Source organism: Pseudophryne corroboree, chromosome 11 (genome assembly GCF_028390025.1).
Source record: "Pseudophryne corroboree isolate aPseCor3 chromosome 11, aPseCor3.hap2, whole genome shotgun sequence".
Taxonomy (NCBI): Eukaryota; Metazoa; Chordata; class Amphibia; order Anura; family Myobatrachidae; genus Pseudophryne; species Pseudophryne corroboree.
Genome location: NC_086454.1, coordinates 26,869,580 through 26,892,428, shown reverse-complemented (window position 1 = coordinate 26,892,428; position 22,849 = coordinate 26,869,580). Strand labels below are relative to the sequence as shown.

General features: G+C 45.7%; 1 protein-coding gene and 1 non-coding gene across 4 annotated transcripts in view; both read left to right on the top strand.

Annotated features, from left to right (window-relative positions):
• ZDHHC13 (zinc finger DHHC-type palmitoyltransferase 13) overlaps positions 1–22,849 on the top strand; it is a 102,002-nt gene that overhangs the window by 30,999 nt on the left and 48,154 nt on the right. For all 3 annotated transcript variants that reach the window (XM_063946395.1, XM_063946394.1, XM_063946393.1), the window contains exons 3-4: positions 13,073–13,195; positions 13,285–13,362. In XM_063946395.1, coding sequence (XP_063802465.1) covers positions 13,073–13,195; positions 13,285–13,362 — 201 coding nt within the window. The remainder of the gene's footprint in view (positions 1–13,072; positions 13,196–13,284; positions 13,363–22,849) is intronic.
• Positions 9,164–9,354, top strand: LOC134971026 (U2 spliceosomal RNA). Its single transcript, XR_010190192.1, has one exon. It is a non-coding gene; the product is annotated as a U2 spliceosomal RNA (small nuclear RNA).

Sequence of the window (22,849 nt, the reverse complement as noted above, 5' to 3'; positions counted from 1 at the left end):
ATATGGTGTACTGCGGGGACCTCCTGGTCACCCTTATATATTTAGTTGCACACTGGGGAGCAGGGACGGATCTACCCCTCCCTGCCGGATGTATTTCTTGTTTTGCACACTGTTATTATTCAACTATTGCGGAAGTGCGGCACCAGACTCTAACATCTGGTTGCCCTCTCTCATGTATGCTCTTCCCCTTTTTCCCTGTATCTCTCCCCCTATTTCTGCTGACACCCTTTACCCCCCTTTTCATTTCAGCACTACTCTAAGTTCTGTGAAATGGTTGGATGCTGCAATAATGCATAATACGCTCATGCTGAAGGCTGCTACCCTTGACCCTCTATGTTTTAAACCATTTTTCCTGTTTCTCCCTGTTTCCAGGAGGGATGCCTGATCTCCGCTACGCTACATGGAATGTTGGAGGTATAAACTCCCCAGCGAAAAGGAGAAAACTCCTGATATATTTACAAAAAAGTGGCGTTGACGTGGCATTCCTCCAGGAAACTCACCTGACCCCATCTGAAACATTAAAGCTGGGAATATTAGGCTGGTCCGTATTGGCATTCTCCTCCTACAACTCCAGAGCCCGTGGTGTAGCCATCCTGGTGCGCCGATCTCTACCATTTGAAATACACAACATCACTGCAGACGACTCAGGTAGATTTGTAGTAGTATCTGTAGATTTGTTGGGCAAAAAATTTATTCTAGCTAACATATATGCACCCCCCCCTTGCTCCAAGTCCTACCTCCGACAACTAATTGCCCTCCTGACTCCTTTCATGGGAGATAATCTCATCATTGGAGGAGATTTTAATTTGATCTCTTCTCCACTCCTAGACAAATCCTCAACACGTAAGATCCAGCACACTACACTCCCCAAAATAGGCATCCCCTTTTTCTCATCCACTCTACAGGTTATTGACCTCTGGCGAGCCCTAAATCCAACAGAAAGGGAATACACCTGCCTCTCAGCGGCGCACGGCTCTCTCTCCCGCATTGACTACTTCTTTATCTCCCATACTCTCTTTCCTCAAGTCACTCAATGCACCATTGCCCCCATTTCCCTCTCTGATCACGCCCTGGTTACCTTTACTGCCCATTTCCCTGATGACAGAGACACCACCAAACTATGGAGATTCCCCTCCAGATTCTGCAAGTCTCTCACTTTCAAGTCCTTCTTGGAGGCTGCCTGGGACGACTATTGCACCAACAACTCTGAACACATTAATTCCGATCCATTTCTGTTCTGGATGTCGGCAAAAGCAGTACTCAGAGGTGCAATTTTTTCTTTTACCGCAGCTTCCAACAAGAAATACTCGGCTCAATACATATCACTACAAGACGCCTTATCCCAATCTTTTCAGATATATAAATCATCCCCCTCACCAACCACAAAACAGGCATACCTGACATCCAAAACCCACTTTGATGAATTCCTATCGGAAATGGGCGACAGGTATCTGTTCTCAGTTCATCATAAATTTCACAAGTTTGGCAATAAAACGGGACGGTTACTCTCCAATTTACTAAAGGGCACTTATTCCCCAGCGATCGTACACCCCCTTCGCACCACACAAGGTACTCTAACCTCTACGAACAAACAGCCCAGATTATGCATACTTTCTACTCACAGCTTTATACGTCAAAAGGACCAAACGTGCCTCCACAATTAATAAAACCCCAGTCCAACACCCTCTCTCACCCTCCGGAGCCCACTCACCCTCCAACCCCTTCAGGGACACACCAGTCCTCCCCCCTCCTTTTGGGAGGCTCTCCCTTACCCTGTCCTATCGACAGAAATAGCTTCTCAACTTCTATCCCCAATCACTCTAACTGAAGTCCGCCTGGCAATAGGGCAATTGAAACCTCATAAGGCCCCAGGCCCGGATGGCTATACTGGGGAATTTTATAAACTCCTCCAACACAAATTTGATTACATCCTAGTCGAGGTTTTCAATTCCTTGTTGCTAGGGAAGACACCCCCTCCACATTTCAACTCAGCCATCCTTAAATTACTCCCCAAACCTGGAAGGGATTTGTCGCTTCCTGGCTCTTATCGCCCAATATCCCTGCTGAACCTGGATTACAAGCTGTTTGCAAAAATTTTAGCTGACCGTCTAAAACTCACACTCCCCCACACCATACACCCGGATCAGACCGGCTTCATAGTCGGCAGACATTCAGTGGTCAATGTGAGAAAGGTGATAGCAGCATTGCACTCCCGTCAACCAGATTCACCTAATTTGGACTCTGCCATCCTCTCTCTAGACGCAGAAAAAGCCTTCGACCTAGTCGAATGGCCACATCTTTATGCTACCCTACACCGATTTGGCTACCCGGATCCCTTTATCAAAGCTATCAGTACCCTCTATTCATCCCCAGCCACCCAAATATCCTGCAACGGCTTCCTCTCAAACCCCTTCTCTATTGGGAAAGGCACAAGACAAGGCTGCCCCCTATCCCCTCTCCTATTCGCCATTGCCCTAGAGCCCTTAGCCATTGCCCTCAGACTCTCTACCTCTTACACCGGTATATTTGTTGGCAAAACTGAACTTAAGGTCGCCCTATTTGCAGACGACATGCTCTTATTTATATCCAACCCACTTTCGTCTATCCCCGAAATTTTACGCCTAATCTCGGACTTTGGTGCAACAGCAGGCTACAAGATTAATGCTGAAAAATCAGAACTACTTCCTCTAAATATTACCCCCTCCTTGCTCACCACACTTACGCAAACCACTACCTTCACGATCACTCAATCACACTTTAAATACCTGGGAATAAACATTCCACGAGACAACACACGTATCTATGAGCTAAATTTTTCCACGGTTATCTCTGCTGTCCTCACCAAACTTGAGGGCTGGGCTACTCTTCCCCCTATCTATGTTGGGACGGATCGCAGTCCTTAAATCAGTAATCTTCCCAAAAATCTTTTATATCATGCAGTCTCTCCCAATTGGCCTCAGAGACCTGGACAACACCAAGCTGCGCAGAGCCATGACCCGTTTTATCTGGCAAGAGAAAAAGCCTAAAATAGCTTTTGCGAAGCTGGTGATGGACAGGTCGGAAGGAGGGTTTGGAGTCCCAGACTTTATATCGTATTCCCTTTCAATTTTCATGCGATATGCCTCAGACTGGCTACTGGGTAAGAGCACTTATACAGACCTTACACTAGACACTGACGCCTTTAGCCCATTCTCCCCTGGCGCTCTTCTACACACAAAAAAGGCCCTGATCCCATCCTCCATCTTGGAACACCCTCTATTCAGGGACACCTATTTTAGCTGGGTGAAAACTCATAAGAAATTGAAACTAGACCATACTACCTCTACATATATACCTCTCTGGGGGAATCCATCCTTCCCTCCTTCTCTTCACAACACTCTATTTCTCCAATGGCGGGAGAGGGGGCTGTGCTCCGCTTCACAGGTTTTCGACCCAGGTGGACACATTACACAATTTGAAACGCTGAGAAACAGATATTCTCTACCCTCCTCCCACTTCTTCATGTTTCTTCAAATGAGACACTACCTCACATCACTCAATCTCAGCACCTCTTCTACAACACACCTATCCCCACTAGCAAAAGTCATGAAGCAATGGGAGACTAAACCCTATAAAATTAAACAGTTATATACTCATTTAGTGAACATTCCCTCCACAACATATCTCCCAAAACTAGTTGCCGCATGGCAATCAGAGGTTTCAGACATCACCTCCTACGAACATTTGCTAAGCCACCACCAGCGCACCCTATCCATTTTGAACTCCGCATACCTTCAGGAAGTACATCTTAAAACCATACATAGGGCATACTTGCCACCTTATAATCAGGATGCCGACAACCCCTCCAACCCCAACAAATGCCCTAAATGCAAAGGGGCTAAAGCCACATTCTACCACTGTCTCTGGAGTTGTGCTAGGATCCAGCGCTTTTGGAACAAAGTAATGGGATTCATTAATACCAAATTCCACATCTCCCTACGGCCTGACCCGAGGGCATGTCTTTGTATGAATTTTTCCACGTGGAACTCCATTCCTGGGGTTAAGTCATTGTATCCTATGTTTACCATGTTATTTACAATCGCAAAAAAGATGATCCTGAAGCGCTGGGTTGTTAAATCCATCCCCTCTCTATCTGAAGTTTTAAAAGTTATGTTGACATATATTTATTTTGACCGCAAGACCACTGTTATCACAGGTTATTCCGGCCTTGCGGGGTTTCACAAAAAATGGAGTCCATATCTGTCCACACTTGATCAGGACACCCAAGCACAGATAACTTCAGTTTTTGAGAATCCCCTCTGGAAGATGTCTAAAGGAATCACTAGATGATGCCGTTTATAGGATTGTACTATACCTCTGTTCTAAATAACAACTTTTCATCCTCCCTTCTTCCCCTCCTTGGTTACACCCCTGGCATATCACCTTTCTAGCTTCCATGCCATACCTACCCACATACCTTCTTTTTCTTTCTCTTTACACTCTCACTCTCAATATATTTACCTCTAACTCTATATGTCGGCCTTCACTCTATGAACATTAATGTCGAATGTTGTAGCATCCCCCCTCTTACCCGACATCCCGGGTTCACGCCTGGGAGACACCCTACTCAAGTAGGTATACATCAATTGTTAGTGCTCTGACTCTACCTACCCCCCCCCCCCCCCTCTCACCTCGCTCTTCTCCTCCCTACCCTTCTAAACCCCTTACCCCAAATTCTCTCTCTAAGACTCGATGTTATTTGTTAACTTTTTGCCTCAAACTGTCTGGTTCTCACCTACGATAGCCTACAACTACATAACACCACTATTCGCAGAGATCCAATACCCTGAGACAATAGGCTATTAAGTTGTACTTACCTCAACGCTCTTGTATTTTTGATTGTCGATTGTGTTGTTACATTTGCACTCGAAAAACTTAATAAAAACCAGTTTTGCAAAAAAAAAAAAAAAAAACTCATACCCACTGCCTCTCATTTCGGTCTTGTTTGACCAGCTTCGTACTGCCACCATTTTTTCTAAGATTGACCTACAATCTAATCCGAATAAGAGAGGGGGATGAATGGAAGACTGCCTTTAATACCCACTCAGGGCATTATGAATATTTGGTGATGCCTTTTGGGCTCTGTAATGCCCCGGCAGTCTTCCAGGATTTCATGAATGATGTGCTCAGGGAATATTTGGATAGATTCTTAGTTGTATACTTAGATGACATCCTAATCTTCTCCCATTCCCTGGAGGAACATCGGAAGCATGTACGCTTAGTCCTCCAGAAACTCAGAGACCACCGGCTTGGGGCGAAGCTGGAGAAGTGCGAATTTGAAGTTCAGCAAATCGCATTTCTAGGATATATTATCTCCCCAGAAGGTTTCCAAATGGAGGGTTCCAAGGTACAGGCAGTCCTGGATTGGGTGCAGCCCACTAGTTTGAAGACGCTTCAGCGTTTCCTGGGCTTTGCGAATTTTTATAGACGATTTATCGCTGGATTTTCGTCTATAGTGGCGCCCTTGGTGGCACTCACTAAGAAAGGGGCGGATGTTGCTCACTGGTCTTGTGAGGCTAAAGCGGCTTTTGCCCGTCTCAAAAGGGCATTTGTTTCGGCCAAGGTGCTGCGACACCCAGATCCAGAGCGTCCTTTTGTGGTGGAGGTGGATGCCTCTGAGATGGGTATTGGGGCAGTGCTTTCTCAGATGGGAGTGTCTGATAATCGCCTTCATCCCTGTGCTTACTTTTCCCGTAAATTTTCGCCTGCCGAGATGAATTATGACGTGGGTAACCGGGAATTGTTGGCTATTAAGGATGCACTCGAGGAGTGGAGACACTGGCTTGAGGGGGCTAAGTTGTGGTCTCAATTCTCACTGACCATAAGAATCTGGCATATTTAGAGTCAGCGAAGCGTCTCAATGCCAGGCAGGCACGATGGGCTTTGTTTTTTGCTCGCTTTAATTTTTTGATAACATATCGCCCTGGGTCAAAAAACATCAAGGCTGATGCGCTCTCGCAGAGTTTTGCTCCAATCCAGGAGACCACCGAGGAGCCGTTGCCCATTGTTTCCCCATCATGTATTAAAGTGGGCATTACCCAGGACCTCTTATCATTAGTCCTTAGAGCACAGGAGCAGGCTCCTCCAGACCTTCCGGTAGGTCTTTTGTTTGTGCCTCCTAGGTTAAGACAGCGAGTGTTCCTGGAATTCCATGCCAAGAAGTCGGCAGGTCACCCGGGTATTGCCAGAACTCGGGAGTTGCTATCTAGGGCGGTGTGGTGGCCCTCGGTGGCTAAGGATGTGGATCAGTGGGTTCGGGCATGTGACATCTGTGCCCGAAATAAGACTCCTAGAGGGGTTCCTGTTGGCCCATTACATCCACTCTCTATCCCATCTAAGCTATGGACCCACATTTCAATGGATTTTGTGGTGGACTTGCCCAAATCCTCGGGGATGACAGCCATCTGGGTTGTCGTTGACAGGTTTTCGAAGATGGCGCACTTCGTTCCACTGGTTGGGCTGCCATCAGCCAGACGCCTGTCTGAATTATTTATGCTGCATGTTGTGCGTCTCCACGGGTTGCCACTTGATGTGGTCTCTGACCGCGGATCCCAGTTTGTGGCCAAATTCTGGAGGGCATTTTGTTCCGATCTCCAGATTTCTGTCAGCTTGTCGTCAGGCTACCATCCGCAGTCTAATGGGCAGACTGAAAGGGTGAACCAGTCCTTGGAGCAGTTCCTCAGGTGTTATGTCTCCAAGTGTCAGACTGACTGGGTTGCTCATCTGTCCATGGCGGAGTTTGCCTATAACAACGCGGCTCACTCTGCTACAGGGATCTCTCCCTTCCTTTGTGTGTATGGGCATCATCCTAAGGCCAATTCTTTTGACCCCCTGGACTCCACGCCTGGTGGTTCCTCTGTGGTTTCGGTCCTTAGAGGTATTTGGCGGAAAGTGAAGAAAGCCCTTGTGTCTGTGTCATTAGTGACCAAAAGGGTTTTTGATAAGCGGAAAAGACCCTGCAGCTTCAAATTAGGAGACTTCGTCTGGTTGTCTACCAAGAATTTGAAGTTGAGACAGCCATCTCATAAGTTAGGGCCCCGGTTCATCGGCCCTTATAAGATCACCAGGGTTATCAATCCGGTGGCATTTCAGTTAGATCTGCCCCGTTCTTTGGGTATCAATAAAACATTTCATTGTTCCCTTTTAAAACGGGCGATTAGTAATCCTTCTTCCAGTGGAAGACCTTCCCCTCTTCTGATACGTGGCCAGAGGGAGTTTGTTGTTGAAAGGATTCTTGACTCCAAGGTGGTTCGGGGTCGGCTGTCATTTTTGGTGCACTGGAAGGGGTATGGCCCGGAGGAGCTGTCGTGGGTGCCCAGTTGTGATCTTCATGCCCCCAGACTGATACGCTCTTTCTTCTCGCAGTTCCCCGATAAACCCGGTGGTAGGGGTTCTTTGACCCCTCGTCAGAGGGGGCGTACTGTTAGGGTCTCCTGCCCTGTGCTGCCACGTCGTCATGGCAACCGGGAGACAAGTGCTAGTGGAGTAACCTGAGCGCAGCTGATACTCCGGTTCGGGTCTTTTGCTGTGCAGTGGTTATAGGCTCTGTGCACGGCAGGGGATCCGGTGCTGGTTTTTGTGCTCACAGTCTGTGAGGTCTGAGTGGGGCGTGGACAGCACCTGCTTTATAAGGCCTCTTTTCAGGGTAAGCAGATGCTGCTGAATCTTTGTTGGTTAGTCAGTTCATGAAAGTTAGCCAGTACTGTGTAGCTTTGTATTTGTTTGTTGCTTACTGCAAATAGGCCTGGGGATTTGGTATTACACTCTGCCAATCCAGACCTAGCAGTAAGACTGGAGTCAGTCGTTTAGCTTGCTGGGGTTCTGTTACCACTCTGTGAACTTAGCAAGTTTGCGGCTGTATTCTAAGACTTGCCTGTCTAATCCTGTCTCACTGTGCTAGGTGTCAGGGGTCAGTTTAGTGGCAGTAAGCTAAAACCTGTGCACTGCAAGTGAGAAATAGGATTGTGGAGACTCTCCTTGTGTCTATCATTCCATCTCTGACCAAGGAGTTTACTGCCACACCCATTGGTAACCCTTTAGGGTTTTGCTGTTGCCCTTAGCAACAGCATTTCGGGTTCTCTATGTATTAAAACACAACATCTTGCTTTTTCCATCTGTGCAGTTCTAATACAAAGGAGATACCCAGTTCCTTAGCCTCTGGGCTTCTCTGTTCACTTTGTGTGTATTTTGTTACCCTATTACCTTCTGTGTACGTTATGTCATATTCCCCAGTTTGTCTGTGAGTCCATTTGTTTTGCATAACAGTTCAAACACCAGTACATTCCTGCAGACACTGGAGTGCATAACAGTTCTGACACCAGTACTTTCCTGCAGGCACTGGTGTGCATAACACTCAGTCTGTAGAGCTGGACCACAGCACAGAGTTATGAGACATTATTGTGTGCTATGATTGTGGCATTGTATATTCCATGGTTGTAAACAGCAAATCTCCTAAAGGAACGACAAGTTCAGTAGTTTACTACACAGGAGATCCAATAGCTTTGTGGGCTAATGCTGTGTATTAGTAAGATAGACTAAACACAGGTTTGATTCCCATATACATTAAATTGCACAATGTGGCTCCAGACTTCCTAAAGGTAGCTCGGACACAGGTACCCCATGCTCCAGGACACCAGTTGCAGAGCAGCCGGGAGGTTCCAGGGATCAGTTTATGCCTCTGTGGGCCAGACACATCTCAATCCAGAATAATACAGATGGAGTAGTGGTTAGCATTGCTGCCTCACAGCACTGAAGCCATGAGCTTGTTTACATAGAAGTATATGAATATACCAAGCAGGTTTAAATTGCTCTACAGTCTTGGCCTCTGCCGCCTCTCATGGGAGGCTGTTCCACTTGTTCACTACCCCTTCTGTGAGGAAATATTTTCCTTAAATTTCCCCTGAACCTGCCTCCCTCCAGTTCAGTGTATGCCCCTAACTGTGTGAAGTTATATATATATATGTATGTATATATATATATATATATTCCCTGCACTTGCAGGGATGGGGGTTCCAGGACCGGTCCACAAATACCGGTATTCTTTGAGTATATTTTTCCTTACACTATGTCAATGTAATGGGTCTGGTACTCTGTTTACTACTTAGCCGCTAGTCTTGGTAAAAAGATCACTACTTGACCTTTTGGCTAGGATCAAGTGTAGTATCTGTTCTTATCAGTTTAATATCTGATACGTTCCCTATGTGGGGGCCATGTATTAAATATATGTTTAGAACAGAAAAATGGAAGAAGAGATTGCTCCGTCCTCTCCACGCATTGACTCTGTATTGCAGTACCTCCGGGACCGGTACACCTTTCAAAACAAGGACAGACTATTTCTATTTCTTGTACACTATGTACTTATGATTTGCCAAATGGCTGAACAAAGCTCCTTAATCAGTTCATACTGTGCAGCGAGTCTGGTCTTTGACAGACAATATAGCTCCTTTACTTCAGAGGCGTTTTTGAGGCTTCATCTACAGAAAATGGTGAGATAAATCCTGTCAGTGAGGATCCTTCAGGTTAGAAATAAGAAATAATCTACTGAATTTCTTGGTTTCCACCTCTTCCTTCACGTGAGAGAATGTTGATGGAAGTCTGACTACACACCTGATGAAATAGTTTATATTTCCAGGGAAATGTGTCTGTCTCTAATACATACTGTTTTCGGTTCAATTTCGGTGTTCTCAGTATTAGAGACAGTATTTCTTTATCCTTTCGCTGATGAAGACACTGATCTAATGAAGGTTCCACTAATAATTAGTGGACGCATCCATCATGGGAGAGCCTAAGGCAACTGTCTTTACTAAAGTACAGTATGTGACCTTAACAGTCACCACAGATTGACAACGGTGAGGCCGTTATTATATTAGTATTCATTCTGACAGGAATATTCCTACGCCCTCTCCGGGCTTATGCATGGATCTTTAAACCGGTTGCATTATGCAAGTTATCCATTCTTGGGGCAGCTGATCCTTTTCAAATTATCCATTGACTGTTTTGGTCTCTCAAGCTCTATTCCCTATCTATTTATTATTGCATCTTTTCCCTGGCTATGACACCCTTCTATTCATTTTGGTTGCGAATCGTAAAATTCTGCTTCCAAATTAAAGCGTACTTTGCAGGCGGGAGCAAATAACTCTATCAGTAAGGTGTATGCCTGCGGTATAACAGGTCGTGGGTTCTCATCCTGAGGATAATAGCTGAGAAATGGGTATTTTAACCTATGTCAGAAAAATGGGTATTCTTTTGGGAGGCATTTGTATGCCTAGAACACGGACTTCCAATGTGCCCTCTGCAGGGGCCACGGAGTCGGACAGTCTGGTTCCCAGTGGGGAGGACACCAGCTTTCTCAGAGTCCACTGATCCGTTGGATGTACTGAATTTGTATCACGAACATATATTCTGAATCTTGGGGAACACGTACCAAGCAAGAATCTTTAGTGCCCATCTTAGACGGGCTCTAATCATTGCAGTCTGTTCGCTATCTAACAGGAGTATTCAGTCCAATCCTTTTTCCGTCATCTGGGCATCGCTACCATTTTGGGTCAGTTGTTAAAAAAAAAAAAAAAAAAAAAAAGCAGCTGTCTCATGCACTTTTTTTCTACAACGGACCTTAGTTCTGGATTTCTTCCTTCGCAGAAGATGTTATTCATGGGTATTCTTTTCGATACCTGGTATCTCGAATGTTGGCGGAGTGCAGGATTTACTGACCAGAATAGACTCAGGTGTCAGACATACACTTCCTCTGCAGGACAGTGGTGATTTTATAGGTGGCTCCATTCCCCCGGTCTCCTGCCTGGTTTCTTCAATCTCAGATTAAATGTTGTTAATCTCAGGCAGGATTGAGTTTACGTAAACAGCAGTTTAGTTTCTCTATTAAAATACCAAGATATTTTCATTGGTCGATCTTTTCGTTGGGCTACACAATCCAGATCTAACTTATAGGACTTCATTCTGTCTCGACATGGAGGGTCATAACCACAGTCAAAAGTTTCAGACATTACGGTTTTTTGGTTTCAACTCTGGCGTTTTCTATGAAACTGATGTCCGAAGTGGAAATATCACTTCCAATCTACGGGCGATCTACAACGCCTTGACTCCAGCTCAATGTCTTCTACAGGGTCTTTCCACTGTGACCTATATCAATTGTTCTGTGACACTTGTAGCTGGAGAGACATCGGAACAGTATCTAACATATGCAGAGGGCGGAATTTTGGATCCCGGCAGTGTCTGTCATCTCCAGTTCCAGAATGGGCAACTGGGAAGCAGATTTCCTGAATCTTCGGGCTGTTCTTCCTTTAAAGTATGTGAAATCAACAGGGATTTCTGGCTTTGGTGTGTCTATAACTAGCCGACATAGACCTCAGGGCTTCATTGGTACTGTGATCGTTTCGGGAATCCTCTTGTGGCAATCGTAGACGCCGTGTCAGCTCCTTGTCACTTTCATCTAGCATATTTATTCTGCCTCTGGCAACATCTAGTGAGTACCTCAACACATTTGACCAGTGGCTCTTTCGGTTTTCCTAATCCGCTTCGGATTTGCCTGTTGACTCTGTTCTGCAATGTTATAGCCCAGAGTGACCAGGGCTCCTTACAGGGTACCTTTTCGGCCAGCTCTCCACTCCCAATTTTTACGTCATCACCGGGATTTTGTCTATTCTGCCGCTGACGGCGTGATTGTGGAAAACAATGTCATCAAGCCCTACTACGTTTCTGGCTCTCTAACCAATCACAGTGCCAGAACACTTGTCATCGTTTGTGTGTATTTAACGGTCACTCAGCTGGAGTTCTTAGTCCTTTCCGCCTCTTATCTTTTCTACAACACAGTTGTCAGAACTACTTTGTCTTCTTATCTTAGCAGACTGGGTTCTGCTCTAGAATTTACTTTCCAGAATGGCTCCTGTTTCTCCTTTCCGGCCTCTGGACTCTGGTTGAGTTGCGGTTTCTTTTCTCTTACAAGTGTTTTTGTTTATGCAGTTAGGGTGGTTTTACTTACAAACCACAAGTTGTATTGGTTTTTCCTCTCCTTCAGCACATTGGGCTTCTTGTGTCGTCCCAGGCTTGTCCGGGGCGGGTCGGTAATTGGCCTTATTGGTTGTTGTTCAAACCTTAACTCTTACCTTGTTGGGTTTGTTTGCTGCACCCAAGCGTGGCTGGCTGGCCAATAAGAACAGGGTGATGTGCTGGGTTAATTCTGCTATTCAGCAGGCTTAGATTTCTTAGGCGTTGCCTGTTCCTGATTCCTTAGGGGCTCATTCGACTCGACCTGTTGGAGCCTCTTGGGCTGTTCACAGTGGTGTATTCGTCGAGCAACTGCGTAGAGCGACGACCTAGTCGTCCGTACATACCTTCACGAAATTCTTCCGTTTTTCATACTTTTGGTTTGGAGACTGCCTCTGTTAGGCATCAAAGTTTGCAGACTGCTATGTCGTCTGTGTCTCCCTCCTCTAATTACCTTGCTTTGGGAAATCCCATTAGTAAGTGCGCAGCGTCCCCCAGATGGATGAAAGAGAAATAGGGATTTTTGTTTACTTACCGTAAAATCTCTTTCTCTGATTCCATCTGGGGGACGCTGCGATCCCTCCCGTATATATATTCTGTTCTGCCTCTTCCGGCTTTGCTAAACGTTAACTGAGGTAATCTGCTGAGCAGGAAGGAGATGGGAGGGGTTAGAGGGGGGAGGAGTTAGTTTTTTATAGGTTCTGTGCCAAACTCCCAATCCCACACACTCTAACCCATTAGTAAGTGCGCAGCGTCCCCCAGATGGAATCGGAGAAAGAGATTTTACGGTAAGTAAACAAAAATCCCTATATCCTTTCTTTGCTAGCCTGAAGAAAGTTATGTCTTCCTACAGATACCATCTAGAAGCTTAGTAGCAAACAAATGCTTATCATGGTGTTCAGTAAATTGCAGTAAGCGTTGCTGCACCTATGTGCTGCAGAATGTGTTTGATATGCCACCAGTAGTCAGTTGTCTGGGAATTCGTGTGGGATTTTATATTAAATTTGTAACTTTATTGGTCTATTTATTTCAGGCACGGCCTGCTGGATCGCTGCAGGGAGCTGGTGGAGGCTGGTTATGATGTTCGTCAACCAGACGGCGAGAATGTGACTCTCCTGCACTGGGCGGCCATTAATAACAGACTAGAGCTTATAAAGTACGTATCTCTGTATCCTTATACTCTATGCTGGACACTCATAATAACATGCTGTTTCCACTGACTGTGTTCTGCTTTCACACACGCAGATACTTCATCTCCAAAGGGGCAGTTGTGGACCAGCTCGGGGGCACTTTGAATTCCACCCCTCTGCATTGGGCTGTCAGGTAGTGAAGCTTCTGCCGTCTGTTGTATTATTGGCTCTAATAATTATCTACATATGTATAATGTTTTTACTTTTTCTAACACCTTTTAATCAAGATTGGAAGGAACTGAGCAAATGTAATGGAAGTCGGATGTGCCGGCTGAGATTGGGTTAGACTTCACAGATGTATGTTCATTCTAGCACCCTGCACCTTTTCAAATCCTGTGCAGTTCCTCTTTCCTGCCTGAGGTGTCGCTGTCTGCTCTGGTGCTTCTCAGCACACACAGGCTTGTATCGCAGCACTGAGTAACAGATCAGAGTGTGCTGAGCGCGTCACCCCAGGCAGAAAAGAGTAACTGCACGGATTTTGAAAGGTGCAGGGTGCTAGAATGAACACTAATATGATTTTCCTATATTGTCACAGTAGTCTGGGTCATTTCCAGATTACATGGGGGCCTTTTATTGGGTGGTGACCACACACAAACTGATTGTCTCACTTGAGGTATTAGGTCAGGGGTGCTTTACATGCAGCACTCCAGCTGCTATGGAACTACACATCCCAGCATGCCCAGCCACCGTATTGCTTGTAGGTTATGCTAAAACTGGCAGGGCATGCTGGGATGTGTAGTTGCGCAGCAGCTGGGAGGGTAACATGTAGATACCCCTGCAATAGGCACTTTGTTCAGCAGGTGACTAGGTATATGCATACCTCCCAACTTTCCAGATTTTCACGGGACAGTCCCATTTTTTTGGGACTGTCCCGCTGTCCCACCTGCAGGCCGCGGTGTCCCACGGTGGTGGTTGGGGGGGCAGTTGGGAGGCTCCTGTCACTGCAGCGGAGAATAGACGCTGTGCGGATGTGCACAGCGTCTATTCAGTGGAGACAGGAGGAGAGGTGGCATCCCAGCAGCTCAGAGCGCCTGGCATGCCCCCTCAGTGACGAAAACGGGGCGTGGTTCGCAGGCCGTCCGCGAAGCCACGCCCCCTTGCCCGCAGGCCACACCTTTTTTTCTGGTGAGCGAGCGCAAAGTTGTCCCTCGTCTTGAAGTTCTAATGTTGGGAGGTATGTATATGTGTAGATTTGATTGATTAGAATATTCTAAAGAACCGGTGGACAGAAGATTAGAGAAGATACTCTGCATGACGTCGCAAATGATTGATACAAATGCGGACGTTAGCGCACAGTGCAGTTGTTCTACAGAAGAAAGGCAAGGAGAACAGCTGCCTGAGTGATGCACTCCAAACATTCCGTGCAAGAGAACAAAGGACAGCACAATAGCCACCCTAAGCTTTCTGTTCAGCGAGTAGTAAGTAAATAATCAACGTCAAAGAGTGACAGTAAGTAATTGGTCTGTCTCCTGGATTGTCCATGGCAATATGAAGAACGGTAAGAATGCTCACATTAAGAATTGCGGAACATAGATACAAATGATCTTATTGACATAAGGTATCAGTATATTTTGGTGCACCCCAAAATAGTGGCTATGGGAATTAAATAGCCAGACCATCACTGGAGGGGAGGAGATGGTCTGCCACAATCTCTAGAGAAGAAGTGAATGGGTCGCACCAACGGGTCTAAATACCGATCTGGCTAATTCCCTTCAAAATTAAAAATGATCCCACATTACCATATTCGCGGCTCTTTGTCTTCATCCCTCCTGACTTATACTGGAAAAACTCCTATGAACTGGTCAGCCTTTATTAGATGATCTGTTATTGGCATACATGGAAAAACAGACAGTATCAATTAGCTCTTTTATTAAAGATCACTTCACTTTGAAAACGCAACTCCTCTTTATATGTGATTGGGAAGACCTATCTCCGCCAACCCTGATGAAGGCTGGTATTGGATAATAAGGATAGCAGTAACCCGCTCATCTGCAGCCTGCAGTGCATACACTGGAGAGGAACTGCTCAGACCACAGCGCCTGTGCAATTAACGGAGTCTACCTGGAGAAGAGGACCCGGGAACAGGAGCAAGTACAATTTGGGAATTTAGGGGAAAAGATGGTGATCACTCGTGAAGCTCCAGCTGCATAATTCCAGGAACATTGGCCCTCATTCCGAGTTGTTCGCTCGCAAGCTGCTTTTAGCAGCATTGCACACGCTAAGCCGCCGCCTACTGGGAGTGAATCTTAGCTTATCAAAATTGCGAACGAAAGATTAGCAGAATTGCGAATAGACACTTCTTAGCAGTTTCTGAGTAGCTCCAGACTTACTCTGCCATTGCGATCAGTTCAGTGCTTGTCGTTCCTGGTTTGACGTCACAAACACACCCAGCGTTCGCCCAGACACTCCTCCGTTTCTCCAGCCACTCCCGCGTTTTTCCCAGAAACGGTAGCGTTTTTTCACACACTCCCATAAAACGGCCAGTTTCCGCCCAGAAACACCCACTTCCTGTCAATCACATTACGATCACCAGAACGAAGAAAAAACCTTGTAATGCCGTGAGTAAAATTCCTAACTGCATAGCAAATTTACTTGGCGCAGTCGCACTGCGGACATTGCGCATGCGCATTAGCGACTAATCGCTCCGTTGCGAGAAAAAAATAACGAGCGAACAACTCAGAATGACCCCCAATGATTTTACCGTCCACTTAGTGCTGTACCTGGAGTAAATCGCTCTGATTGGCCGTACCTGACTCTCCGCGTTCTACCTTTTGGTTGAGCAATTTATCATGGCCAAAGGATAAGGGCTCCATCGTGTTCTGTTCCTAATAAATATCAGCATACATTAACAAGATAACTAACAATAATGGACTGATTCAGAGAAGAAGGTATTCTGCTATATCTCTCGCGCTGTAAGTATGGAGCTAAATCCGGATATCCGTCCCATCTGCTGTGTTGTAAGCAGTTTTGTGTCGGGATCTCGCCCTAAAAACAAGACTGTGCTTATGGCGCTATCAGTATTACCTAACTGCTAGCAGCAGCCAAATGGGAAAGTGGGTTCCCTGTAAGCCATATTTCTGCTGCGGGGTACACTGGGCTCCACAAGGAAAGACATAGGGGTGTAGACTAGGATCTTGATCCGAGGCACAAACAGGCTCAAAAGCTTTGACTGTTCCCAAGATGCATAGCACCGCCTCCTCTATAACCCCGCCTCCCTGCACAGGAGCTCAGTTTTGTAGTTGGTGCCGCAGATAGCAGGCACATAACAGAGGGGCTGCTCTGGGCAGCCCTAAGAAGAGCTTTTTTAGAAGAAAAGTGAAGACTTCAAGGGCTGTAGCAGTGTGTAGATGTCAGGAGACATTCACTGCTGCCGCTCCAGCTCTCCGCAGCGGCGCTGTACACTCCTGCGCCCTGGTTGCCGGGTAACTACAGCAGGAGGCTCCTGTTTTCTTCTGGTCAGGCACACACGACTGGAGCTCTCCGGGATCGCGTGGCTGCGCTTCGGGAGGTTGTGGGTGGGTCCCGCTCGCGGGACCCGCGCTGTATCGCGATCCGGCGTGGGAGGCGGGCCACGCGCGATGGCGGTGGACACTGTGGCAGTATAGGCGATCCCAATAGATCACCAGTGCATGGGTGCAGGTCAGGTTTTCTCTTAAAACCTTTGATAAAGCTAAATATTTATCTTATATAATACCCTTTATGAGGTCTAAGAACACTGTACGCTATCTACGTATGAAGTACCGTAAGGGTACGCACGTTGCGTAACAATCGTTTAGCCGTAGTCGAGACGCTCAAGCGTCACGTTCGCTCACGGCCAAGAGATCACTGGCAGGCACGCTATTGGCTGCTGACTAACGTAATGATTCGCTATAGCGTAGCGGACGCTCGGGACCACGAGGAGATCACCAGCGGCGCTGACGCTCACAATGTTAAACCTTTGTATCATCTAAACCATAAACAATGCAGTATGCTGTAAAACCTTAGTGTAGAGATAGGGTGTAGATGCAACCTAGTGTAACCTTATTAACTTAAAAGCTGTTTGAGCGTCACCGACGCTCTGAGAATACTAGACACTATAAGAAATACACAGATACCTGGGCTTAGGGTCCAACGCCTAATATGTATATATTTTGAATGATAAACTTGCAAAAGAATTAATACAAATACAAATCATACACTACAATATAACATAGACTACCTAACCAGCTAACTACACAGGAAATATAATACAATTACTATTTAAAGGAAAATAAGAGAGAAAGAGGAGAAGGGAGAGAGAGAGAGAAATTGGCCCACAATAACAAGAAGATCAATATAGTTGCGGAGAAACACTTACGCACAAGGGGAAACGATCGCATGCGCCTCGATATCCAGCTCCCGATTATCAGCAATGAGAACCGTTGAAGAGAGTGCACTGGATATGGTCGGCCTGCCTATTTATGCCCCACACACAATGCAATTCAATGGTCCCTACAATCTCATTGTTCATTGGACACAGGAATTCGGCTTCACATTATAACAAAAGGTCATAGGTTGATTCATACAGGTGGGCTGTGACTGCTTCCAACTGTTCAGGTGGGTGGGACACTGAGTTTCCCGCCGCATGACTAAATAAGAACAAATAATAGTAAATGGACATAAACTTCTTATGTCCATAACTATTCGCACGAGCGATTAATCCGCTCCAAACCAACACCGGAATATTGCTATTTAAATACTCTTCCGATGGGTACCAAACACCACTGTATGACCCCTGTTAGACCCTTCGTACAATACAAAGAGGGATCTCTCTGTTCAGGAACATGCTATGTTAACTAAACTTTCAGAATCTATCAAAGGGACCATGATCTACAAAATACATTATATAGTGAAAATATGTAACGATTGAGTCGCACGCTACGATCACATAAACTCTACCGTAAATACGCATACCGTGCACCTGCGGGTGCCCGCGACTGTGAGTATGCGCACGTACGGGAGAGCGCACGCATGCGCAGCACGGACCTGTGTGAGGTGCAAATATGGTAGTGTGCATAGAGATATTTTTCTGACTTTGACAGTCCACCCTTTGGCAGTCAACAATAACTGACACCTTCTAAAACATTTCAAAAAGAGAAAAATATATGTCAGGGGTTAATACATTTACATGGTTGGGTAGGGGAGGAGAGGAGTAGGTAGGAAAAGGGTATGACCTAGTGAGATAGCAGAAGCATGCGTGTATGAATCCGTGCTTGGGGGTCATGTATCATCGTGCCGTACGTGTTTTAAATCAAGCTTCGAGGTATTGCGAAGTATACATGTGAATTCCTTCTTATCCCGTGGTACGGGTCTGTGGATGGGCTGTCAAACTTTACCGAGCTCTTTTCGGCTTTGGTTGTAACAAAATGGGGGAGCACATTTTAGTTGATGATACATGAATGGGGGAGATATGTGATTGCTGATATCTGTGCCTGTATTCCCTATCGACTATGTGTGTCATTACCTGAGGGTTGTAGAAATGAAGAAAAGACATAATTACGGTAAATGCGGTGGTATTCTATGTCAGGTAAATGTACATTCGTCGATTGAGGTCTTGTTTGGTGTCTGTTGAATGCAGTCTTCTTTGTGCTTTTGCCCATAAGGTGCGAGCAAAAGCTGTCAATGTCCATAGATTTACAAAAGTGTTGGGCTAGCGTAATTTTAAAATTTCTAGGGAAACTGGGGATCCATGGCATAGTTCATCAAAAATCTGTGTATCAGGTTGTCAAAACTTCTTCTTTAATCCCTCTGTTGTCTGTATATCGGCTCATCAAATTCCTCGTCCAAGTGGGTCTTTTTACCTTGGAGGAAACGGAAAAACAGGTGAAAGAAACGGACCGTAGAAATCGCATTTTCATCACATCATTGTTTCTACATTTGGGTCATAAATCAAGTCCATTGGAATTACAGTTTCCTCACTCCTTAAACTCATTACCCTAGTACGACGATTGCACCTCATTAAAGCCTGACCGCATCTAAATATCAAACCAATCGTTATGATAACACCTAAGATACATAGGAGAAACTTCCCAACATCCATTATGACTCCTTGAGCCCAGTCTCCTAAACCAGAGAACCAATTTCGCGGGTTCAACCATGACACCCAACCAGTCAGCTCATTACCTACAGCAGCAAGAGTGAGATTGTCTCCTGCGAAATTCCCACTTCAGTTGGAGAATATCGTCCATCTTTTGGTCTATGACCTCGACCGGGTCCTCGGTGCTATTCGTAATATATGTGCAACATTTCACGCCGTATTGTGTTGCCAGTGTGACACAATATCCGCCTGTCACTGCTGTGAGGTAATTGAGAACCATTCTATGCTGTACCAGTTCTGTTTTATAAGCTTGAAGTTCCCTTCCAGTATACCTAAACGTGTCATCATACATTTCAGTGATATTATCTAACAAATTGGCGAGCGCAGATATGTATTTATAATTCAACACTCCTCAGGCGGTGCGAGTGATGTCTAACGCGATTAGAAACTGAATCCCGGTGGATTCATGGATCATGTCAGAGGCCGGATGCTCTGTTCTTTCTATCAGGTGTCGTTTAACTACGTGCTCGTAATGGGTGTGAGTATAAGGAGTTTGGGCAACACGGTGTATGTCTTTCATTTTGTCATGTGGTACAGTCATTACTTCAGGCAGTACTTTTCCAATATAACACAATCCTTCAGAGTTTGGGGCAAGCCACTTATACGCCTTTCTCCCGCATATGAAATATGCATCATCGGGGAGAACATATGGGACGGAGTAGGACATAACCATATTACACACCTTCCATGTGAAATCTCCTAACCCTAATTCTTCCATCTGCTTAGTACACGTATCAGGTTGTACGATATGTGCACAGTATCCTGGTGATACCTCTCCAACTCTCGTAATCCTATTTCCTAAGGTATATCTATACCGGAAAGATTTTCCTCTACTGGCTATGTGGCGTATAAGCTCTGTATCTGTAGGCATTCTATCTGCTCTATGCGAAAAGGTCATGGTTTGATTACTCCATGACACTTCCCAATTTCCCGGCTTTCGGGGATTGGAGATGTTAAAACATAATAGGGACCTATCCACATGGTATTGGTGGAGCTTCAAACTAGGAGGGCTGGAGATATTAAACCTCCTGTCCACCGGTCTCCCACCACTTAACTCAAGTACCTCCCCTAACGTTAAAGGAAATGGTGCTAGCCCTGATTTGCTATGACCTTGAGGTACTTGAGAGCATACCCAACAATCTGTTTTATTTAACACACTACCCACTAAGGAGTGATAGTCACTCAATGGATGCCGGTCCATATGGATATTAAAACTGGATTGGCATTTCTTTATGCACCCATCCTCAATGACATTGTTACAGAGCCGACAGATACAGTTTTCTTCAGCTAACAATCCTTCACAATTCCTTCTATGGTCAATGCTATCGGATCGTTTTCTGATACTCGCCTTTGCTTGTTGATTAGGTTGTTCTTGGAAAGCTACGCCTCCATCTCTGTCATCAGAACCCATTCCAGAACCTCTCTCAACCTCCATGGTACTCTCGCCGGAACAGACTGCTCTGGTCAACATCATGGTCAACAGGAAAATCCGGATCACAGTCTCTTGGGGCAAGTCCATCTTGTAGGAGGAAACGGAGAAGAATGAGAAGGGGGAAAAAAAATAATTTGAGGGAGAGGGGATGGGGAGTTGGAGAAAAACAATAAAAGGGAACAGGGGATCGACAACTGCTTTTGGTCTTGTGATTTTCAATGCTCAGGTGCCGCCTCAATCCTCCTGGAACAGACACTCCAGTGATACAACCTCTACCGTCTGTTCCTCATCACGGGACCTCTCTGGATCAGCAACCTTTTTACAGTGGGACGAATGAACCCAAGTCTCTCTCTCAGCAACCTTCAATGCTGTAGTGCTAGTCAATAAGACCTGGTATGGTCCTTCCCATCTGTCAATAAGGCAACCTGAGCGTAGAAAATTCCGTATCATTACATAATCCCCAGGTTCAATGTCATGACAATTACTATCTGGTAAATCAGGAATCACTAACTTCAGATTATCATTTTGATTCCTCAACTGTTTACTCATGTTAATCAAGTATTTTACAGTCACTTCATTGTTACACTTCAAATCATCCTGAGGGTTAATCATAACATGCGGTTGTCGACCAAACAAGATTTCAAAGGGAGACAGATTAAGAGGGGACCTGGGAGTGGTTCTGATGCTGTACAGTACAATGGGTAAAGCTTCTGGCCATGTCAATCCTGTCTCTGCCATCACTTTACTCAGTTTATTTTTAATAGTGCTGTTCACTCTTTCCACTTTCGCACTCGCCTGTGGACGGTATGGAGTGTGCAGCTTGCCATCAATTTACACATTCCTTGAAAGACATCACCTGTAAAATGGGTACCCCTATCACTTTCGATAATTCTAGGGATACCATATCTACATACAAATTCCTGCACAATTTTCTTAGCAGTAAACATAGCGGTATTTGTGGCCGCTGGAAATGCTTCGACCCAATTTGAGAAAACATCTATACAAACAAGTACATATTTCAAATTTCGACAAGGGGGTAATTGAATAAAGTCAATCTGTATTACCTGGAAAGGGCCGCCTGCAGGTGGGATATGAGATGGTTCTGTAGGTATTGTCTTTCCGATGTTCTTTCTCAGACAGGTAAGGCATGACATTGCCCTTTTACTCGCATGAGAAGAAAATCCTGGGGCACACCAATATGCTCTTACCAACTTGCACATCCCCTCCTTGCCCAGATGAGTCAGCCCGTGAGCTGCCTCAGCTAAGCATGGAAGGTATGCTTTGGGGGCCACTGGTTTACCGTGTCCATCCGTCCAGAGTCCTGAGGACTCCTGACCATATCCCTTTGCCTTCCAGACTGCCTTTTCCTGTGTGGAACACAAATTTTGCATCTCACACAACTTCTGTGTGTTGATGGTATTAAATACCATCAGTTGTGTGGTGTCTGTCTGTCTGGGGGTAGCAGCTGCTAATTTAGCAGCTTCGTCTGCTCGGCTGTTACCAAGTGATACTGGGTCTTGGCTATATGTATGTGCTTTACATTTGATAACAGCCACTCTGTCGGGTTCCTGTATCGCTGTTAGAAGCCTTTTTATGTGAGCTGCATGCGCTACCGGTGTACCAGCTGCCGTCATGAAATTTCTGAGGCGCCATAGGGCTCCGAAATCATGGACTACCCCGAATGCGTATCTAGAATCGGTGTAGATATTGGCTGATTTGCCCTTAGCCAATTCACATGCTCTGGTTAGGGCGACCAGTTCAGCAACCTGGGCTGAGTGAGGTGGGCCTAGCGGTTCCGCTTCTATGGTGCCTTGGTCATCTACGACTGCGTATCCAGTACACAAGTCTCCCGAGTCTGACTGTCTATGACAACTACCGTCCGTGTAGAACGTAAGTTCTACATCTTCCAGTGGGTTGTCACTGATGTCAGGCCTTGCGGTAAAATTTTGGGTCAAATATTCCATACAATCATGTGTGTCTTCCTTTGTATTAAATTCTCCTTCCCCACCACTCTCATCCTCCACCCTTTGTGCCTGTCCAGGCACACCTGGGAGATATGTTGCAGAATTTAAT